Source organism: Megalobrama amblycephala, linkage group LG3, assembly GCF_018812025.1.
Source record: "Megalobrama amblycephala isolate DHTTF-2021 linkage group LG3, ASM1881202v1, whole genome shotgun sequence".
NCBI classification, from domain to species: domain Eukaryota; kingdom Metazoa; phylum Chordata; class Actinopteri; order Cypriniformes; family Xenocyprididae; genus Megalobrama; species Megalobrama amblycephala.
In genome coordinates, this window is record NC_063046.1 from 1,957,056 (window position 1) to 1,980,393 (window position 23,338).

Genomic DNA, 23,338 nt, shown 5'->3' on the forward strand with positions numbered 1-23,338 from the left:
CAATTCAAGATTTTTCCTTGTATAACATTCCAGTTAAAGAGTCGGTGAAATATCTAGGCATTTCTATTTACAAAGATGTGAAGATTAGTATGAAAGAAAATTTTGAAAATAAAATACAAAAAGCCTTGAATCTTGAATAGCTGGTTACAGAGAGATGTATCTATATTTTGTGAGAATTCTTCTATCTAAAGTTGAATATCTATCTAGACTGATCTATCCAGCTCTCTCTTTAGCTCCCTCTTCAGATATTATAAAAATAAGCAATCAAAAAATTTATAATTTTATTTGGAGGCACAAAACTCATTATATAAGAAAATCTGATATTATCAAAGGGTACGAAGAAGGTGGACTGAATGTAATTGAATTTGAGACTATGAACACTTTGTTAAAACTTAAGTGGCTTCAAATGTTTTTAGGTAATACTGAGAGTTTTTGGTATGCAGTGCCTTCAGCGTTGTTTCGTAAAGTGGGTGGTATCCGCTTCCTTCTCAAATGTGACTATGATTTACCCAAACTTCCAGTGAAGCTATCAGCATTCCACCAACAAGTTTTATTATGTTGGAAATTGGCGCACACACACAATTTTACACCCCATAATACTCCTATATGGAATAACAAATATATTTTGCACAGAAACAAATCCCTGTTTTATGAGGATTGGGTAAATCGAAATATTTGGTCAATATTGGATTTAATGGATGAGACTGGTAATATGTTAAATTATAATTCGTTTACTCTAAAAAATGGATTTGCCTGTCATCCAAAGCAATTCTTTACAGTTATTAATGCAATACCCTCGGGTGTAAAAATGTTAATGAGATGTAATCTTTCCTACTCAAAAATTACTGCAGTCCTTCCCTCATTATACGTTGGTGATATTGAGATAGAAAACAAACTCTGCACTAATAAATATTGTACTAATAAATTATGTACACTTGTTAATGTGTTTATTTTTGTTTGCAGTATTTTATAGTATAATGATTATGAACACATTAAGCATGACAAACCAATTATACAATCGATGAAACTACAAAGCTGGCACGGAGTCATGTATGATTACAAAATAAAGTCATTATATGATTGTTATTGTTATTAACATTATTGCATAATGTAAGTAACATGTAAAATAAAATTTTAATCGCGTCGAACCGTTTCTGCGACAGCTCCAGCTCTCCGACGCACAGTGTATACGTCAGCGTCCGAATTCATTTCGTTCACTCCATGCAGATATAGTGCACTCAAATGCCATGCACTCGGCCTATATAGGGAATAGTGAATGAGTGAACGAGTGAGCGGTTTCGGACACAGCTTATGTCTATGGTTGACACCTTGACACATCTGTATAAAAAAACATCCGGGTCGGCTATTTTGAATACACCCACTTCCGTTTAAGGTGGCGTGTTTCCTATATGTCTATAGAATCTACTCTTGAACATCCGCAAGTTTATGAGACGTTTAGGCTCGATGCGAGATTATTATTTGATTTCTGATCAGTTGATTGGACGTCCATTATGTCGAGTCGTGCTCTGCGTAGGCTGAAGGGCGAGCAGCGCGCTCAGGCCGCTTTACACGCGCTCAAACTTACTGATGAAGATGACAAAGATGAAGACGAGCAGATGAAGAGTAACACACAAACAGCCCATAAGCAGAAGAAAATCGGCAACATATTTGAGCTGGTAACATCTGGCATGTGTGTCTGTCATGGTGCAGAGGTGGGATCAGATATTACTATGGTACTTTGATACTTTGATACTGTATTGAATGATTACTATAACGTTACATGATATTTACATGGTACTTTAATCAGGCATGGTACTACCAGGATATTAGTCTAAAAGCTGCTTGGTACCATAAGGTAAATATCCAAAATACCATAGTAATTATGAAGAGGTGTATGATTTAGTTTTTGTCAACACATATTGCTTCATGCTTGTAGTTCACAAATAACGTGAAACTTCAACGTATTGTACATGAGTTTCCTAGTTAAAAATTGGTCAACAACGCCCTCTCAAGTCGTATTTACCACCGGGAAGTTCGGGGATAATTTTAATTTTCGAGATGGGCGGGCCACAAACTTTAAACCCTGGTTAAGATTGCTGCTGTGACTGGTGTTCTTCATAAATTTTTTCCAAGTGTGCCACACAAGTCCTGAAAAGTGAGGTTAAAGAATTTTGATCGCCCCTTGGTGGATGCCTGCAGTGTTGTTCAAGTTCTCAAGCCAAACAAAAAAAATCAAATGACACTTAAAATATTTTAAAATATTCCATTTTCCAAAGATGGTTTCTGTAATTTTAGGTAGTTATCATCACGCTGACGTGTGTTCAAGTGTTCGTTTTTCCAATAAGTTTGGTTTTTGTTAGTTATTTTTGATGCTATAAAATGGGGTGTAACCTCATGATTGACAGCTATGCTTGCAGTGAAGGGTTCATTTACATAACAACAATGTACAAAGTGTTTTCTTTGTACAGATGACAACAGCTGTGTCTAGGCATGTGATGGTATCAAATTTACATGTTGTGATAATTGCTTAAGCTTTTATCACGGTATTGAAATAAGTTGCAAAAAAAGTGTTGTCATACTATATCAGGTTTAAGAACTCTTTCTTTTAACAAAAATAACTGAACATTTAAATACAATAACAATACACAAATTCTAAAGTAAAATGTTTCAAACAGATTAAAGTGCAAAAGAATTGTAATGAAAAACAGGTAGCACTTTACAACAAGGTCTCATTATTTAACGTTAGTTAATGCATTAACTAAGATTAAGAATGAGCAACAGCTAATTTTGCTACAGAAGGTATTATTTTTTTGTTTATGTTAGTTAAAAAAATATAACTGATCATTGTTAGTTTTAGGTCCATTAAATACAACTTTTGTATTTAGTAATGTTATTAAACATTAACTAAAAATTAACATTAAGATTAATATATGCTATTTTAAATGCTATAAAATAAAAGCATTTTTCATTGGCAGTTTGGTAATAACAAATTAACGTGTTAACTAAACCCGAGTTCAGACTGCACGATTTTCAAAGTAGTCGGGTCACTGTTCTTTTCACACTGCATGACTATCTTGGCCAGCATTCAGTCGCTGCTGTGTTCAAACTGCACGATGGATCGGCGACAGAGGGTTTCAAACTGCATGACTTAGGAAGAATCGCCGACAACTCTGTCTGGCACGCAAACTACGTTTCACAACCAAACACACGCGAGACGTGACAAGGAAACAACGCGATATCACGCGTTCAAGACCGGAGTTCTCACGTGAGACTGGTCCTGCGTTTCAATCAGCTCCCTAGCTCCCTAGGTCGTGAATCAGTATATAATGAAAGTGAATGCGGCTGATACCCTGATCAGTGCCCTGACTGCTGAACTAGGGAGCTGATTGAGACACACGGTGGGATTATTATTAAAAATAGTAGTCCGCAAGAAGCTTGAAATATGAATTGCATGTGCGCTGATTTGCAGCGAAAACAACATAAATAAAAGAAGAATATGGAGGAGGATATGGTTGGGGAGACTGTGGATTGTGTGTTCTGCAACGAGAGTTGGAACTAAATACATAACTTTTCAATGTGCTGCTGTTGCGGATGGTCAAGCAAATGTTTGTGCTTTGTTTTTGTTTTATATAATTGTAATGTTTATCTGAAACGAAGCCATGCTTGCTGATATTGTGGTCTATAACTTCTCCCCGAACTCCCCGCTGCTCTGTATCTTGCTCTCTCATTGGCTGTCGGTCATCGCCGATGTAGTTTTCAGTCAGAACACTTTTCACACAGCAGGATTTTGAATCGCCGACAGGTCCAGATATTTAGCATGCCAAATATCTCACGGGTGTCGGCGACTCGTCGGCGATTCTCTCAGATCGCGTCTTTGCTCATTCACACTGCGTGATTGTCACTCGCGTGAACGAGCACCGATTTGCCTGTGATTTCGGGCATTTGTCGGCGATTTCTCAAAACCTGTCGGCGAGCCAAAATCGGGGCTAAAATCGTGCAGTCTGAACTCGGCTTAATGAAGCCCTGTTTCACTAAGTTTTACTGAACAATAACAAATAATCAGAACATTTTGAATCATTATAGGGCATGTTGTAGTCCATATTAAAATATAAAAATGATTAAGTTTGAAAATAAATAGCCTATTAAATTTGGTGCTGTACTAAACAACATTGCGAATACAAAAAAAATGGAAAAATTGGTTCTGTCAACACTGCATTGGCTCCCTATTAAACATCATATAGATTTTAAAATCTTACTACTTGCCTATAAAGCACTAAATGGTTTAGCTCCCCAGTACCTGAGCGAGCTCTTAATGCATTATAGTCCTTCACATGTATTGCGATCTCAGAATTCTGGACAGTTGATAATACCTAGAATATCAAAATAAACTGCAGGGGGTAGATCCTTTTCCTATTTAGCACCTAAACTTTGGAACAGTCTTCCTATCACTGTTCGAGAAGCAGACACACTCTGACACAACTAATTTTTCTGTTTTATGCGGATCAGTAAAGTAATTTGGCAAATATCACTTTTTTTTTTTTTTTTTTTTTTTTTTTTTTTTTTTTTTAAACATGCTCAAACACGCAAACCTATAGACTAAACACGTAAATGAATGCAAGAATGCATTAAAGGTATTCAGTTTCCAGTAGGAAATGTGTAATTTAAGCGGCCCCTAAAGTAATAAACAATTTTTACAACTGAAGTGCTTCAATCAAAAACCAGCTTTAGCTCGATAAGAATTTCACTATTGTCACTGTGAAGCTGCTTTGAAATAATATGTACTGTGAAAAGCGCTATATAAATGAAGATGACTTGACTAGACTAAAGATGGCATCTGCAATTGAAGGCATGCCGGCCACACTCCTGTGTTGATGGCTCTGTTGCTGTAGACCATTTAAAAATGTTAAATAGCTACACAAATAATAAGTTTAGGTTACAACTGCATCTGTCTCTGGAAAAAAAATCAGTGATTGACTTTTATTGTTATTTTCAAAGATTATTAGATATTTCGCAAAGATTATTATAATTCATTATAAAGTGAATGCTATTCCATTCTTATTTCGCTTTGGATCCTGAATGAAAAAATATTTTTGCTGTGAACGATTAGAAATGCAAACTATTTGTTTTTTAATCCATGGGTGCTTCTCAATACTCAAATTGATGCTTCCTTGTTTCCTCGCTCCTACATCCTCCATTCTGTGACCCGGAAACCAATCAAACCTTCTTGAGGGACATCTCAATTCTCTAATTGCACTGCAAGGAGGTGAGGAACAAGGAGTGAGGAAGCTTCCCGAGGAGCTATGAGTGAGGATACACACGTGTATCCTTTCCGGAAGTCTTGCTCGTCGAGAAACCTGACGCGAGTATACATTCTCCTCCCCCTTCTTATCTGTCACAATAATTTAAATGTATGCTTTACTTTTGCAGTTTAAATACACTTTACATCTCACATATTTTAACGGGGCATCTTGCGTTATTAATATTTATTCAGATTTTTTTTAAATAACCCAATTTTTAAAGTGACTTTGAAGTGACGCTCAAGTGATCAAGAACATTCCAATAAACTAATCTTTCCTTCAATTCCTCTGTTGTCATTTTCTTTCCTTGCATCCTCCTCTCACATCCTATGGGGGGTTGGAGCTGAGACGTGAGGAAAGGAAACGAAGATGCACAAATAAGAAATGAGAAGCACCCCATGTATTTGACAGCCTACACCCATCCACTCCCCATATCGTAATACTCTGGGGCTGGGTGGTGGGGTTGACCAGAGGTGAGGGGGTGCATGTGTAGTGAGGTGAGGTGACCGGGCCCCCTGTGGTGCCGACGTTGTACATCGCCTTGTCTTGTTTCTAAAGTAGTGCATATTTACATAGATGAATAATCATTTGAAGCGTATTGTATGTTATGCACAGCGAAAATCATCAGCAAGCTGACTATTGATAGCATGGTAATTGTTTATATGGTTGTCAATTAATGGGATGCTACATTTAGTTTGGCTTTAATAAGATTTTTCCCAAGAAATAGGCAAGAATACACCTGGTGTCCTCCATGATTCCTGTTCTTCCTGACAATAAAGCAACAAGCTTGTAATCACAGATTCAGAAGTGGGAAGTGGGAAGTAGGAAATTTCCGATAGCATGTGTGGGCAGCATAAGGTTTAAGTGAAAGTGTGTTTGAATTTATAAGGGAAAATGCATTTTTTATGCATGTTTTAAGAAGGTTATTTTAAACACTCGACTGACGATATGAAGTGTAAAAACTTAAATGTTCTCTTAAGTTGGATGAGGTTTGTAGATGATTGTCATTACATGTTTTTCAAATGCACGTTATAAGTGACTCAAACTAAGCTTGCCGAGATGAGTAGCATTTACTGTGAAGTGCGAACCGATCGAGCCACTCTGATCACTTCACACAAACAAGCCGCTTTGTCTCACATACATGCAAAACTGTATCACACTAGTATTGTCAAAAGTACCGGATGTATCAGTGTAAGCGCTCTGTGCTAGGGGGAAATGCTGGTATCGTCACATTTTTACAATTTCAGTACCGACTTGGTACCGAAGTAGAGTAATCTGAACAGACCATTTTTTTTTCTCAGCATGTGACGTCGCATCAGATAAAATTATGCTACAATTGAACAAATGTTGTCATGTCTGCTGCCCATAGATCACTGAATATTTATAATGCTGTGTGTCAGTGTCATGAATCATAATGCTGCTGTCATGTCGGATACAAAGTCTGTAATGTTGTTGTTGTGTGTCAGATAGGTGAGCCTGATGTGGATGTGTGTCCGTCAGATGAGGAGCCGGCAGAGGGAATCAATGAAAGACAACAAGGAGCTCCACTGGAGAAAGATGCTGTGAAGGTGTGTAGAACCTTCATACATCTACATCATCATCATCATCATCATCCACAAACATAAAACGTACAACCGTGACTTGTTCAAGAGAGTTTTGTAAAATAAAATGATGAGAACATTTGACAATGCATTTTAAAGCTGCAGTCCGGAACTTTTTTTGGTTGAAAATTATCCAAAATCAGTTTATCCAGCCAGTGTTCAAAACTATCTCCTTATCTTAGCTCAATTCACAATGGTAAGCTTGTAATAATGTTTTATAAATTCAAGCATGCAGCAGTTCGTCTTTGCGTCATTATTTCACGTCTGTAAACAATGGAAGGAGTTCCAGCTACTCGGCTTTATCATGTGAGGATGCAGCTTGTAGCGCGTCATTTATAGCCTTTTCTCACAGCAGCTAAAATAATTAAACGTATCATTTTGTTGGTGGATTGTAATCCAGAAAGATCCAAATTACAATGATCAGTTTCTCACAGCAGCTAAAATAATTAAACGTATCATTTTGATGGTGGATTGTAATCCAGAAAGATCCAAATGACAATGATCAGTGACAACTGAAGATTCACCCGTAGTCAAAAGCAAAAGACTTCGGAGTGCGGAGTCACTACAGAAATTGAAATCTTCAGGTAACGATAATACACACTTAATACACAGTCACACAATGCTGGTGTTGTTAACATTAACAATTTGAGAACAAAGTATAACAGTAATAATAATTTGCACGGTTTAGCGTGATCTAAATGAAGCAATTGTTAGATTTAATCAACAGAGATGGCGACAGAGGAAAAATGCCAGACTGCACCTTTAACATAATCTTCAAAAGAATGAATCGTTTCTTTTCAATTTTGTTGTTTTCTGTTTAATGTTCTTTGTTGTAGTATGAGAAGTCAAACAAAAAAAAGAAGAAGAAAAAGGCACCAGCTGATGAAAAGGTATGACTTATGTTTATGTATTTATACTCGGCAAAAAAAACTTCCTCTCACTTTCAAAATCTAAAGTAACAGTCTGTATCTGGTGTAGCTGCCAGCTGTTTAAATTACTACAGTGCATCTCGTCCTCATGGCCTGTACAAGATTTACCAATTCTTGCTGTGAGATGTTACCCAACTCTTTCACTAAGGCTTGCAAGTTCTCAAACACATCTGGGGTAGGGGTGTAAGAAAATATTGATACGCATGAATATCACAGTATTATGCTTGGTGATACTGTATTGATTCTCAAAAACATTGCATCAGCATTTATTTATTTATTTGTTAACGTCCAAGATTTGTGTCATTCGTGTTTGCAAAATAAGCCATGCTAAAATCTAGGGATGCACCGATACCATTTTTTAAGGACCCAGTACGAGTACCGATACTTTTTTTTTTTTTCTAGTACTCACCGATACCGATACCTATACATTTATTAATTTTTCTCTCTCTCTCTCTTTTTTTTTTTTTTGGGTGATGTTGCAGTTTTCCAAGGACAACACAGTGAGACTAATGAATGGAGGACAGCTTCTTTATTATTACTCTAATGAAAAAAGTAATCATTTTATGTGCTTGTCACAAACTGAAAGAACAAAAATTTCACAGTGTCCAATAATCTCCTATCGTTCAGCGCGATTTTGCCTATCCCCCCACTAATCGATAACGAATTGTGATTGAAAACATGCAGTTCGCAATGTGTGTGTTGTCATCATTAATTCTGAAGTATTTCCACACCTCTTGAGGCTGACATTGTTTCTGCTGCTGCCGCCGGTGTCTTTGTGCACGGAAGATTCTGTCAGTTACGTCATGTGAGGTATTTTTATGAGTACGAGTACATGTACATGAGCTTGGTATCGGGCCGATACCGATACTAGTATCGGTATTGGTGCATCCCTACTAAAATCCAATACTCAGGAAACAAACTTAGTCTCATTTATAAAATGTTGTGTAGAAACTGTCCTACGTTTGATCTAAGATCATTTCCGAAATGTGTACGTGTGATTCCGAAAAACGAATGTACGCACAAAAAAATGTGCGTACGCCTTTTTCACATGTGAAATCTATAAATCTCAAATGATCTTGAAATTGTGCGCAGCTGAATGGTTTCAGATCTCTGCCTTGTAAATGCTCCCTAATTAATATTATTAGCATATAAAAGAGCACCATTCAACGTCCAAATTATTTTCTTGAGAATGGCGAGCGGCAAGAAAAATAATTTTACCGAGGCCGAAATCGGGGTCCTGTTGGCGGAAGTAGAGGTTCGTGCTACAAACTTTAACACTGCAAAAAATGCTTTTCTTAATTTTTTTTTTGCCTTGTTTCCAGTTCAAATATCAAAATTTTTAAAGGTGCCCTAGAACCCTTTTTCACAAGATGTAATATAAATCTAAGGTGTCCCCTGAATGTGTCTGTGAAGTTTCAGCTCAAAATACCCCATAGATTTTTTTTATTATTCAATTTTTTAAAGGTGCCCTAGAATTAAAAATTGAATTTACCTTGGCATAGTTGAATAACGAGTTCTGTACATGGAAATGACATGCAGTGAGTCTCAAACACCATTGTTTCATCCTTCTTATATAAATCTCATTTGTTTAAAAGACATAATTAAAAATGCGCAGATTCTGTGCGTGTCCCCTTTAAATGCTTGTGCTCCCCGCCCCCAAGCTCGCAACTCTATAATACATTGCATAAACAAAGTTCACACAGCTAATATAACCCTCAAAATGGATCTTTACAAAGTGTTCGACATGCAGCATATCAGATCATGCAAGCATAGTATTTATTTGGATGTTTACATTTGATTCTGAATGAGTTTGATAGTGTTCCGTGGCTAACGGGTCTAAAGCTAACATTACACACTGTTGGAGAGATTTATAAAGAATGAAGTTGTTTATGAATTATACAGACTGCAAGTGTTTAATAATGAAAATAACGACATGGCTTTGGTCTCCGTGAATACAGTAAGAAACAATGGTAACTTTAACCACATTTAACAGTACATTAGCAACATGCTAATGAAACATTTAGAAAGTATTATTGCTCCATCTGCCATTTTTCGCTATTGTCCTTGCTTGCTTACTTGCATAAAGTCTGTTGATTCGGCTGTGCAGCTCCAGACGTTAATACTGGCTTGTCTAATGCCTTGAACATGGGCTGGCATATGCAAAAGTTGGGGGCGTACATATTAATGATCCCGACTGTTGTGTCACAGTTGGTGTTATGTTGAGATTTGCCTGTTCTTCAGAGGTCTTTTGCAAAAATCAAATTTACATAAGAAGGAGGAAACAGTGGTGTTTGAGACTCACTGTATGTCATTTCCATGTACAAAACTCTAATTATTTAACTATGTCGAGGTAAATTCAATTTTCAATTCTAGGGCGCCTTTAAACCAAGAAGCATTTTCTGGACAAATAAAAAATATTGGCTTATTTTCAGGAAAAATAAGTCAAAATTTCCTTAAAACAAGCAAAATAATCTGCCAATGGGGTAAGCAATCTTGTTTTTGGTTTGAAATAAGATTACTTTGTGTTGCATCCTGTAGATGTTGTGAGGGCAGTTTAGGACAAGGTGTTGTACTTCTTTGAGATCTTCTCTCCAGATGAGTTTTAATGCTTTATTGCAGGGCACTTGATCTCAGTTTTTGTCTGAGCAGGAAAATATTAAATAATTAAATAATAAGTCTTACAATAATAATAATAATAATAATAATAAAATAATAATAATAATAATAATAATAATAATTATAATTATAATAATTATTATTATTATTACTATTACTATTACTATAGTTATTATTGCTGCTGTTTATAGATTTCCAAATACCTGCCGTACTCCGACTTTGCCACAAGGAAAAGTGCATACATCTGCTCAGACCCTGACATGGCGGTAAGCACTTTTCCATGTCAAAGACTGTTTTTATAAATATGAACTTTGGCACGGATTTTAGCGTACATACACTCTTAAGATCAAATCTGTGCGTATGCACGGTTTATAAATGAGGCCCATTGAATCTGAGAGATCACTTAACATCCCAACGCCATCCGTGCTGCTGAGAGTGGCATTTCGATAGAACATGTAAATACGTAGTACACACTTTCTTCTCAATAATAGAATAAACACAACAAAAATAACAGTGGTTAGAAAACAGCAGCAAGAAAACATCCTGTCTTAGCGATGTGGATGTGTTTGCACAAGCTCTGCAATTCAGCACTCCAGTGAAGGCACATTTATTTTTATATAACTTTATACAACAGATGTGCATGCTTTAAAGCAAGCAGCTTTACAGTATTGAATATAAAGAGTGTCATGCAGTCATGGAGTGGACTATGCACTTTGAGAGTGCTGTTAATTCACTCCCCCCACTTACACTTACAAGCAGCGATGAAAGGGCCCTCGAACCCATGTCACTGCTACCTACTGGCTTTAGGAAAACAGAGCACGGTGGGCAATATGCATTTAAGTATATAAATATAGGAGTACTACACCAGTCATTTGTATTTGCTACACTTCCTGCTACCAGCTGGTGACGCTATGACTATAACTAAATTTTGGCATGTAGATGTCTTCAGGTCAGGGCACTTATCAAACATGTGAAGTTTGAGGCAGATTGGACATTGTATGCTTGAGTTACAACAACTTCCTATTTCATGATGATAATAGCATGCTTTAGCACTCAGCTAGGTGTTGCTAGCATGTTTTAGGATGTTTGTAGCATGTTTAGTACTCAGTTGCATATTTTAGTATGTTGCTAGTAGTGCATCACTTTGTTAAACACGTCACTTCCTGTTACCAATGGGTGGCGCTATTACAATAACTGAATATTGTCATGTAGATATGTTCAGGGCAGGTTTCTTCTCAAACAGGGGAAGTTTGGGGCAGACCAGACATTGTATGCCTGAGTTACAACCACTTCCTGTTTTGTGACGTTAATCGCATACATTAGCATTTAGCCAAGTGTTGCATTATTTAATGTGTTTCTAGCATGTTTGGTACTTCATGGCATATTTAAATGTTTCTGTAAGTGAATTACAGTGTAAAGCATGTCATTTCCTGATGCCAACAGGTGGCGCTATGACTAACTGAATATTTGCATGTAGATGTCTTCAGGCCAGGACTCTTATTACACATGTGAAGTTTGGGGCAGATCGGACATTGTATGCCTGATTTACAACAGCTTCCTGTTTAATGGCGAAACATCAGACTTTGTCAGGCCGCCATGGACATGCCCTTCAACGTAAACTCAAGATCTTTGCAATTTATCATCATTAAGGCCTTAAGATTAGACTGACCAAATATGATGTTTATCTGATAAAATCTCTAGGAGTTCATTAAAGTCTGGATATGGCAAAAACTGCACACATTTTGCAGAGAAAATTCAAAATATCTCACTTCCTGTTGGGTTTTCAGATTTTGCACCCAGGGACTTTTCATACCTGTATGTGAAATGTAGCGCGAGGGGCACTTTGTTGAAATTTTGTAGGTGGTGCTATCGAGCCATTTTGCCACACCATATCCAAAACCATATCAGACTTAAATTTTCACCACTTGACACGTGTGCAAAGTTTCATGAGTTTTCGAGCATGTTTAGGCCCTCAAAAATATGATTCATTTCGGAGAAGAAGAATAATTGACAAAGCAATTACAATAGGGTCCTCACACCATCAGTGCTTGGGCCTTAATAACCTAGCAACCATACCTTAAAATCTCTGGTAACGACACCATATTTGGCACACACCAAGTCATAACCCATATCTATAGGAAAATTATATGTTAAATTTTATTGAAAATATTTATATAAAGAATATTTAATATTGTTACCTAACTGATTTTTCTGCTTAGCAGTCAGTTTGGGAAGCGTGTTACTGGTTAAGGGCTACCCATGTAGCAAAATTATGCAACAAAATATCAATAATAACAATAAATAACAAATTGCGATATGTCAAAAATATTGTATCGATAATCGCCTTAAATATCATAATATCTGATTATATCGTCTACCCGAGCCCCGCCTTCACGCCGCCCCGTCCCTTCGCTTGCCAGAGATAACACAGCTGACATACACCGTGAACACACATCTTGTTGAGTTTGGATACACATCTAATTGATATATTTTTTACATCTAATTGATTACATGTGGCGATTAATTAATCTAATTACTTGCACATCAAATTTGAGAAATTTTTCCCAAATGATAGTCATTATTGTATCAAATGGACTTTATTATTTGATTCAACATAGAACAGCTGATTCATTCAGGAGTAGAGTAAATGGCTTTCTTTTTGAATGGTCCATTGAATCATTAGGCTTGTTGGACTTGAAGCGGCACTGCACAGACCGATTGGTGTATGTCTGACATCAAAGTACCGCAAGAGTGATTAGGGAGCAGACAGCTACGTATGCTTTGGATTCGCTCTTGCAGTACTTTAATATCATAAACCGATCGGTCTGTGCAGCACTGCTTCAAGTCCAACAAGCCTAATGTTTCACCCGATTTGTTCAAAACGCAGATTAAGAAATGAAATTCCGCTGTGTGTTGCTCGGAGTTGAACAGTTCTGCTTTGTCTTTATATTTTCTTTGGCAAAATTAAGCAAAACAGACAATTTTGTGTCTAAAATAACACAACTTATTTATTGAACTGTTGTATAAAATCAGTATCACATTTGCACTTGTGCTATTCTGGACAGAAACACAGCACTCGTGTGATATTGGACTCATTGCTCATGTGATTTATAGCTTAACTATATCATCATGTAAATGAGACAAACTTAAACGGGCATTTGCCCTGATATCTTGAATTTTAGGGACATTCTAAATACATTCTATAGGCTCCATCACGCAGCGATGTTACCCTGCATCATATTAGTCATCGATCAACTGTATGAAATGTCAGATGACCTACATAGGTCTGGGGCGGGGCAAGTGCGTTAAACACAGATTTTGACGCATTATTTTTCACCATAATTAATTAATCAATCGAATTAATGTGTTAAATCGACAGCCCTAGTACTGTCCTGAACAAGATTTTACATGAAATTGTTGATTCCACTCAAAAGTTTACATACCCTTGATTCTTAATACTGTGTCGTTACCTGGATGATCCACGGCTGTTTTTTTTTTTTTTTTTTGTGTGATGGTTGATGGTATTTGGTAACCTTAAAAACTCACTTTACCCAATACATTAGCTTAAATGTTAAAGGGGGGGTGTAATGCTATTTCATGCATTCTTACTTATTTAAACTGTTGAAGAGTTGGATACTCATGCTAAACATGGCCAAAGTTTCAAAACACAAGTTGGACGTATGATGGAGTATTTATGTGCCAAATGACTACTTCCGGTTTTGGTACAGGTTTCGTAGAGTTTTTTTCGAGTATAGCCTGTATGATGTCAAAAGAGAGTGGTATTCTTTCTATAGACACGTCTCCCTGATAAGCGTGCGCACACACATCACCCAGAGCAAGAGTAAGAGCACGCCCATCAATACATTGAATATCAGTCAATTTTATTAGTTACTTTTCTTAAATATGACATCCTTGATGGAGTATTCAGCTTCAAATGCGACATCTGAAGGACGCAGCCTCAGAAATGAGACGCAGCTCCTGTCACCAAATGAGTGTGTTTTTGGTTGTGAGGGAAAGATTAGTTTTTTTCAGCTTCCCAAAGAACCCAGCATTAAGGGAACAGTGGATTAAGTTTGTTTTTCGGGGCAGCAACGGAGTTGTGCATGTATGTTTGTTTGTTCCCAGGATTTCGGTGAAAAAACTTCAGATATTTGCTTACATTAAAGCAAATATCTGCAAAACAACAGATATTTCATTGTATAATGAGAAAATGGATACAGGCAATACAGGCATTGCCTGTCAAGGCCTGAAGATATATGATATGATATGATATGGAGGTAGGTACATGTACACATATGTTACAATGCAAGACATTGTAAAAAGACAGTGTGGTCACAGTTATGAATATGGGGCTACTGGTATAAACTTCTTATATTTTAAATGTATAATAAGCAGTATAATTGCCCCCCCCCCCCCCCCCCCAAAAAGAAAGAAAGCGGATGTAAGGTTAGAAAGCATGAAGTTCACAGTGTCTGAATGCCAGTCTTGTCAGTCAAGTGCAAAAAAAGATGCAACCCATAGCAACATGTTATGGCAACAACGTCTTGGATAATCTGATGGCAGATAAAAATACAACCCCAATTCAAGAAAAGTTGGGACATTTTGTGAAATGCAATAAAATCAAGAATCTGTGATTTGTTAATTCTCTTGAACCATTTATTTAACTGACAAAGTACAAAAAGGTTTTCATTGCTTTCACTGACCAACTTGATTGTAGTTTGTAAATTATAAACAAATTTTGATTTTAATAGCTGCAACCCACTCCAAAAAAGAAAAAAGTTGGGACAGAGACATGTTTGCCACTGTGTCACATCATCTTTCCTTTTAATTACACTTTTTAATTATTTGGTAATTGAGGATAATAATTGTTGCAGTTTTGCATGTAGAATTTTTGCCCAATCTCACCCAATACAAGACAGCTGCTCAACAGTCTGTGGTCATCGTTGTCTGATTCTCCTTTTCATGAGAGGCCATAAATTTTCAAGAAGAGACAAATCTGGACTGCAGGCAGGCCAGTCAAGCACATTCACTCTACAGTGTAGAGTGTCTATGAAACTACTCTGATCTGATGTAGCACATGCAGAATGAGGTCTGGCATTGTCTTGCTTCTAAGGAAAGATGTCATCTTGATGGCAGTATATGTCTCTGTACAATCCAAATATATGCCTCAATGTCAGTCACACATATGCAAGTCACCCTTGCCGTTTGCACTGATGCACCCCTATACCATATTGATGTATTGACTTGAAATTCATAACTTTTTGTCGGCATGGTCTAAAGATGATATGGTCAGGAAGCAGACAGACTGGCTAAACCGACCGTCTGCTAGCTGCCTCACGTTACAGAAGTCAGATAAATCCCAACACATAGAAACTCTTGCACCTAGATATTATCAAATAGAGACTGTGTCTGTACCCCGAATTAATAAAAACAAAAAACTTCCAAACCCATTTAATGGAAAAAATTTAATTGATGTTCAACAAATAAAAAATCGAGATAATAATGATAAACAAATGATAAAGCTTGGATTGTTAAATATTAGATCACTTTCTTCAAAAGCACTTATTGTAAATGATATTATCACAGACAATAATCTAGATGTGCTGTGTTTGACAGAAACCTGGCTAAAACCGGACGATTACATTACTTTAAATGAGTCTAGACCTCAAGGTTATGATTATCGACACAATCCTCGACAGAAAGGCAAAGGGGGAGGTGTTGCTGTAATTTATAGTAATATTTACAGTATTAGTCAAAAGTCTTTCAAATATAATTCCTTCGAAGTGATGGTGCTTTACGTAACATTATGTAAGTTGACATTTGTGTTGGCTACTGTATACAGGCCACCAGGACACCATACAGACTTTATCAAAGAATTTGCTGATTTTCTATCAGAGTTGGTACTAGCTGCAGATAAAGACCTTGTTGTTGGTGATTTTAATATCCATGTAGATAATAAAAAAGACTCATTGGGATTGGCATTTACGGACATTCTAAATTCTATTGGTGTTAGACAACACGTATCAGGACCCACTCATTGTCGTAATCATACTTTAGATCTAATATTGTCACATGGAATCGATATTGACGCCGTTGAAATTCTGCAGCAGAGTGACGACATCTCAGATCATTATCTAGTCTTTTGTATACTACATTTAGTCAAAGAGGCTAAACTGCCATAAATATGGTAGAACCATCACTTCTACCACTAAAGATCGCTTTATAAATAATCTTCCTGATCAGTTTCATCACCTTAGCATACCAGACAGCTTAGAAGACCTCGATGTTGCAACAGAAACTATTGCCTCTGTCTTTTCCAGCACATTAGATTCAGTCGCTCCTTTGCGTTTAAAAAAAGATTAAGGAATTTAATCCAACACCATGGTACAGTTACTCGGGCCCTAAAAACTGCAGCCAGAAAAATGGAGCGTAGCTGGAAGAAAACAAAACTAGAAGTATTTAGCATTTCGTGGAGAGAGAAAATGATTGAGTACAGAAAGGCCTTAAAAACTGCCAGATCTGCCTATTTTTCAAAACTCTTAGAAGAAAATAAACACAACCCTAGGTATTTATTTGATACAGTGGCTAATTAACAAGAAATAAAGCTTCAACTTCTGATGTTCCCAAAGAGCACAGCAGTAATGACTTTATGAACTTCTTTACTTGCAAGATTGATAATATTAGAGAGAAAATTATAACCATGCAACCGTCTACTACAGTATCGTGTCAGACATTGCATTGTAGTGTCCCTGAGGAAAAATTCATTTCATTTACTGCTTTAGGAGAGGAAGAATTGTCTAAACTTGTTAAATCATCAAAATCAACAACATGTATGTTAGACCCTATACCAACTAAGCTATTGAAAGAGATGCTTCCAGAAGTCATAGATCCCCTTCTTAATATTGTTAATTCATCTTTGTCATTAGGATACGTACCAAAAACTTTTAAGCTGGCTATTATTAAACCTCTTATTAAAAAACCACAACTTGATCCTAAAGAATTAGTCAATTACAGGCCAATCTCAAATCTTACTTTTCTGTCAAAAATACTAGAAAAGGCAGTTTCATCGCAACTATGTTCCTTTTTAGAAAGAAATAATATCTGTAAGGATTTCCAGTCAGGATTTAGACCGTACCATAGTACTGAGACTGCTCTCATTAGAGTTACTAATGATTTGCTCTTATCATCAGATCGTGGTTGTATCTCTCTATTAGTGTTACTGGATCTTAGTGCTGCATTTGACACTATCGATCACAATATTCTCTTAAATAGACTTGAAAATTATGTTGGCATTAGTGGAATTGCATTGGCATGGTTCAAATCATACTTATCTGACCGTTATCAGTTTGTAGTAGTAAACGATGAGATATCATATCGATCACAAGTTAAATATGGAGTACCGCAAGGCTCAGTACTAGGACCATTGCTTTTCACTCTGTACATGCTACCCTTGGGAGATATCATTAGGAAGCATGGCGTTAGTTTTCATTGTTACGCTGATGATACTCAGCTCTATATATCTTCACGCCCTGACGAAACTTACCAATTCACAAAATTAACAGAATGCATAGCTGATATAAAAAACTGGATGACCAGTAATTTCCTACTACTAAATTCAGAAAAAACAGAGATTCTAATTTTTGGACCAAAAACTTCTTCACGTAATAACCTAGAATATTGTCTAACACTTGATGGCTGCTCTGTTAAGTCTTCGTCGTCAGTTAGGAACCTGGGTGTGCTCTTTCATACCAATCTTTCATTTGAAGGCCATGTTACTAGCATCTGTATAACCGCTTTCTTCCATCTTAAAAATATATCTAAACTACGACATATGCTCTCAATGAAGAATGCAGAACAGTTAGTTCATGTGTTCATGACCTCAAGGTTAGACTACTGTAACGCTCTACTGGGTGGTTGTTCCTCCCGCTTGATAAATAAACTACAGCTCGTACAAAATGCAGCAGCTAGAGTCCTTACTAGAACTAGGAAGGATGACCATATTAGCCCAGTTCTGTCGTCACTGCATTGGCTTCCTGTTAAACATCGTATAGATTTTAAAATCTTGCTAATTACTTACAAAGCACTAAATGGTTTAGCCCCCCAGTACCTAAGCGAGCTCTTAATGCATTATAGTCCTTCACGTTTATTGCGATCTCAGAAATCAGGCCAGCTGATAATACCTAAAATATCGAAATCAACTGCAGGTGGTAGATCCTTCTCCTATTTGGCACCTAAACTGTGGAACAACCTTCCTAGCATTGTTCGGGATGCAGACACACTCTGTCAGTTTAAATCTAGACTAAAAACGCATCTCTTTAACCTGGCATACACAACACATTATATATTTATATTTTCAAATCCGTTAAAGGATTATTAGGCTGCATAAATTAGTTCAGCCGGAACCGGGAACACTTCCTATAACACCAGATGTACTTGTTACATCAGAAAAAGAATGGCATCTACGCTAATATTAGTCTTTCTGTTTATCCCGAGGTTTACCGTAGCCAACCGGATTCGGGGCCGTTTCCAGATGAGACCGAGGACCGGTGCCTTGACATGACCACAACGCAGCCCTGTATCAGCAGAGATCGAGTCGACTAGATCATAGATTGCGAAGACATCATCGACACGACAGCCAGTGCCACAGTTTCCTCAAAATTATAATCACGATTATTAATCATGTTTATTCTATCAAAAGAGTAATGTAACTATGGCTATTTTGCAAGTTCTTTACCAACCTACACTTCACCCAAAAGGCCTGTAGGTGGCACAAAGACTTAAATTTAACCGACTATGATAACTTCGTTAGATGGTAAATCAATACAAAACATGGTTTTGGTGAGCGCTTTGTAATATGTATTCACATTAGATTTTAAAGCAACACAATTCGTTTGCAATAAGACAAACCAGATTCAAATTTCCCAGCAAATTCGTAATGCAAAGAAAAATCATTTCTAGCTGATCAACATTATGAAAACTGGTAAAACCTTTAGGAACTTCAAAAGATAAAACAGCGAAATTCCTAATATTACTTCCAATATTTCCAAATTATGTTCATTTTCATAGAGCGGGCCAATATCGTGACGATTATTTAAAATCAATCGAGAGAAGCAGATATCGTTATCGTGATAAAATACGATTAATCGTGCAGCCCTAATTTAATTTAATTTGACTTGACATTTGATATTCAACAGTATCCCTGACATTTATTCAACAGTTTGATCTGCCTGCATTGACACTATTCTTTAAAAGGAAAAATTATATACCAATTATCAATGTAAAGCTGCTTTGACACAATCTGCATTGTAAAAAGCGCTATATAAATGAAGGTGACTTGACTTGACTTGACTATGGTTAAATTTGTGAAAATCGGACGAACAGTCTAGGAGGAGTTCGAAAAAGTAGGTTTTTAAAGAAAAACAATATGGCGGACAGGAAGTATAGCTGACTATGGCAAATTTGGTATCCATGTTCTCAGCATGACCCAAGGAATCTACTGAAACCAGTTTCATTACAATAGGTTGATATAGTCAAAAGTTATTAGCATTTTTGTAAATGTTATAACTTTTGACCACAAGGTGGCGCTGCGCCAACTTTTTGTGTACTCTCAGGACATGGTGCCAAAGACCCATACCGAGTTTCATAATGATATGCTAATTTGTTCATTAAATAAAGCATTTTAGCACAAAATTCAAAATGGAAATTGTATATCATTCGACTTGGCATGATGCCCCGAATCTAACGAGACAAGATTTGATTTTTTGACAACCCTATCAGAAGTTATAAGCAAAAATAGCTATTTTTTTGTATCTCCGGACCAATTAGGTGGCTCTGCGCCAAAATGTTGCCTCAAGTTATGCTTGTGATGACATGTACCAAGTTTGGTCTGAATACGATAAAGCGTTGCAGAGATACAGCATTATATCTATTTTCGCAAGCGCTACGTAAAATTTGTTCGTGTGCTTTTTGAAAACGGTTTGAGAAATCAACTTGAATTCCATAACTTTTTGTCGGAAAAAATTATGACGGAAAATGATGTCATAGGGTACAATTGAAATATTATGTGTATTTTCGTTATCTTTAGTTAGATGCATTTACATTGTGACTGTGCCTCAGATGCAATCAACTCTGTGTTTGTAAAGGTGTGAACCAAATGGCCCATACAGACGTATGGCCCACAGAAACTGATGGGTGTGAATGACAAACAAACAGCATTGCTCAGAGTAGATTGCAGGGAAGACCAATCTCCTGTGGGAGGTCCTAAAAATATTCTGGTTTTTGTAGCCCTTGTGTCTTCATGTATAAAGTTCTGTCCCACAGACAGAACTTTGGGTTAAGATATTTTGAAGGCTGACACGCTGACATCACTGCTAAAGAACTGTGCTACACTACTACCTTCAATAAATTCTTCTCCCCACAAGAACTCTGGTCAAGCTTACTTATTTTATGTATTAGAGAAATCTAATACATTGGCGAGCCACCCAAACGACTGCACGGCCAAATACGGCAAAATCTAACACAGTTGATTCGTCTTGAGCCAAGGAATCAGAGGAAAAATGTTGTTTCTAACCCTTAAGGTTCAAAAGTTATTAACATAAACATGCATGCAACTTTGGACAGCTGGTGGCGCAGCTGGTGGCGCTCGGTTACTAACATAACCTCGGTTCCCTGAGATACGGAATGAGTACTGCGTATGGGGAAAGGTCTCCTTTTCCCCGTTACTGAAGCCTTTTTCAATAACGCAGTGTAACTGCATCGTCATTGGTTCACTCATAGACAAGTTGTTGAACCAATGACGGCGCGGCATAGCTGCGCGGCCTATGGCGACAGAGCGCGCGAATATTCCCGCTGAAATGGGCGGGGTTTAGGGCTATATAAGCGGGCGTTTCGCCATAGGATTTCAGGTCATTCGACTGAAGTGACGACACTGAAGCCGCAGCCTCATGGCACGGCATGTAACGCAGTACTCGTTCCGTATCTCAGGGAACTGAGGTTACGTTAGTAACCGAGTACGTTCCCTTTCGATACTTCACTCGTACTGCGTATGGGGAACGAATTCAACCGCGCCGTGCCACGGCAGGGAACGACTGGACTTGTCTTGAGCACCGTGAGGGAACCAGAGGACAAGTGAGAAGGCCGGAGCCGTCGAACCCTCGTTACACTACAAAAAGGGAGTTAACTCCCAGAGTGGCATGAAGCGGAGCTCGATCGAGGCCGCTGGATCATACCGAGAGGACCCGAGCTTGTAAGGTCGGGACGTCCAAATGATAAAATCTGACAAAGTGGACGGCGAGGACCAGCCGGCCGCCTCACAAATGTCTTTAATCGAAACTCCACTAGACCAGGCCCAAGAGGAAGCCATTCCTCTAGTAGAGTGGGCTCTAACTCCTATGGGGCAGTCGAGGCCCATAGAGGAGTAACAAAGAGCAATAGCGTCGACTATCCAACACGAAAGACGTTGTTTTGAGACCGAAGACCCTTTGGTGCGGCCACCAAAGCAGATAAAGAGCTGATCAGATTGCCGAAAGGGCTGTAATCGATCAACATAGGTCCTTAATGCCCTGACAGGGCAGAGTAATTCCAGCTCTCGCTCGTCCGACGAGGGAGGAAGCGCTGAGAGAGAAATGACCTGTGCTCTGAATGGAGTCGAGAGCACCTTAGGAACGTAGCCATGCCTAGGTTTCAAAACGACTCTGGAGTCGTTGGGCCTGAACTCAAGGCATGCAGGGCTCACGGAGAGGGCCTGCAAGTTGCCAACTTGCTTAACCGATGCTAGTGCAAGTAACAGAGCGGTTTTGAGCGTCAGGGGCCTGAGGTCAGCTGAACACAGTGGCTCAAAGGGAGGCCCTTTAAGAGCTCTGAGGACCAAAGAGAGGTCCCAGGTGGGAACAGTGAGAGGACGAGGAGGATTTAATCGCCTAGAACCTCTCAAGAAACGCACCACGAGGTTGTTTCGTCCCACTGACTGGCCAGTGATAGGAGCGTGAAATGCTGCAATGGCTGCTACGTAAACTTTGAGCGTTGAAGGGGTGCGACCCAGATCCAAACGCTCCTGGAGGAAAGACAGTATCGGAGATACGTCACACTCCACTGGGTCTATGTTGCGTGTAGAACCGACCATTTCAACAAAGACCGACCATTTCTGGGCGTAGAGGCGTTTCGTGGACGGAGCTCTCGCCTGAGAAATGGTATTCAGCACGTCCCTGGGGAGGTTAGGTGCAGAGCCCAGAGTTCTGGCTGGGGATGCCAAATCGTCCTGTTCGCCTGAGAGAGGAGGTCCCGTCTCAGGGGGATCGGCCACGGAGCTTTTGTGGAAAGCCTGAACAGCTCTGAGGACCAAACTTGGCTCCTCCAGAGCGGGGCCACCAGGAGGACTCTGTGTTTGTCTTCCCTGATTCGTCTGACGACCGGTGGGATCAGAGCGATCGGGGGAAAAGCGTAAAGGAGGGTGCTGGGCCAGCGCATCTTCCTCCTTCGAGAAATAAATTGGGCAGTGAGAGTTGCCTTCTGAAGCAAAGAGGTCTACCTCTGCCTTCCCGAAGAACTCCTAGATCATGAGAACCGTCTGGGGGTGGAGCATCCACTCGTCTGAGGGGACATTGCTCCGAGATAGCATGTCTGCTCCCAAGTTTGTTCTCCCGGGTATGCGAGTCGCCCTGAGCGACTGAAACCTCAGTGATGCCCATTCAGAAGACGCTTTGCCAGAGCGCATAAGCGGCTGGATGAGAGGCCGCCCTGGTGATTTATGTATGACACCACTATCATGCTGTCCGACTGGACTAAGACGTGGCGCCCTGTCAGGTGTGCCTGGAACGCATGAAGGGCTCAAATCACTGCCAACATCTCGAGGCAGTTGATGTGCAGATGGCATTCCTCATGAGACCACGAGCCGAAG

At 38.5% G+C, this 23,338-nt stretch overlaps 1 protein-coding gene across 4 annotated transcripts in view; it reads left to right on the forward strand.

Moving 5' to 3' along the window:
* Positions 1-1,269: 1,269 nt before the first annotated feature.
* LOC125264263 (transcription factor 25-like) overlaps positions 1,270-23,338 on the forward strand; it is a 71,821-nt gene continuing 49,752 nt past the window's right edge. The window contains exons 1-3 of one of the 4 annotated variants that reach the window (XM_048183477.1): positions 1,270-1,733; positions 6,764-6,865; positions 7,735-7,788. In XM_048183477.1, coding sequence (XP_048039434.1) covers positions 1,512-1,733; positions 6,764-6,865; positions 7,735-7,788 — 378 coding nt within the window. In that variant the 5' untranslated portion in view covers positions 1,270-1,511. Of the gene's footprint in view, positions 1,734-4,574; positions 5,364-6,763; positions 6,866-7,734; positions 7,789-23,338 lie in introns of those variants that run through there. The other 3 variants (XM_048183478.1, XM_048183479.1, XM_048183480.1) reach the window with 3 other exon arrangements.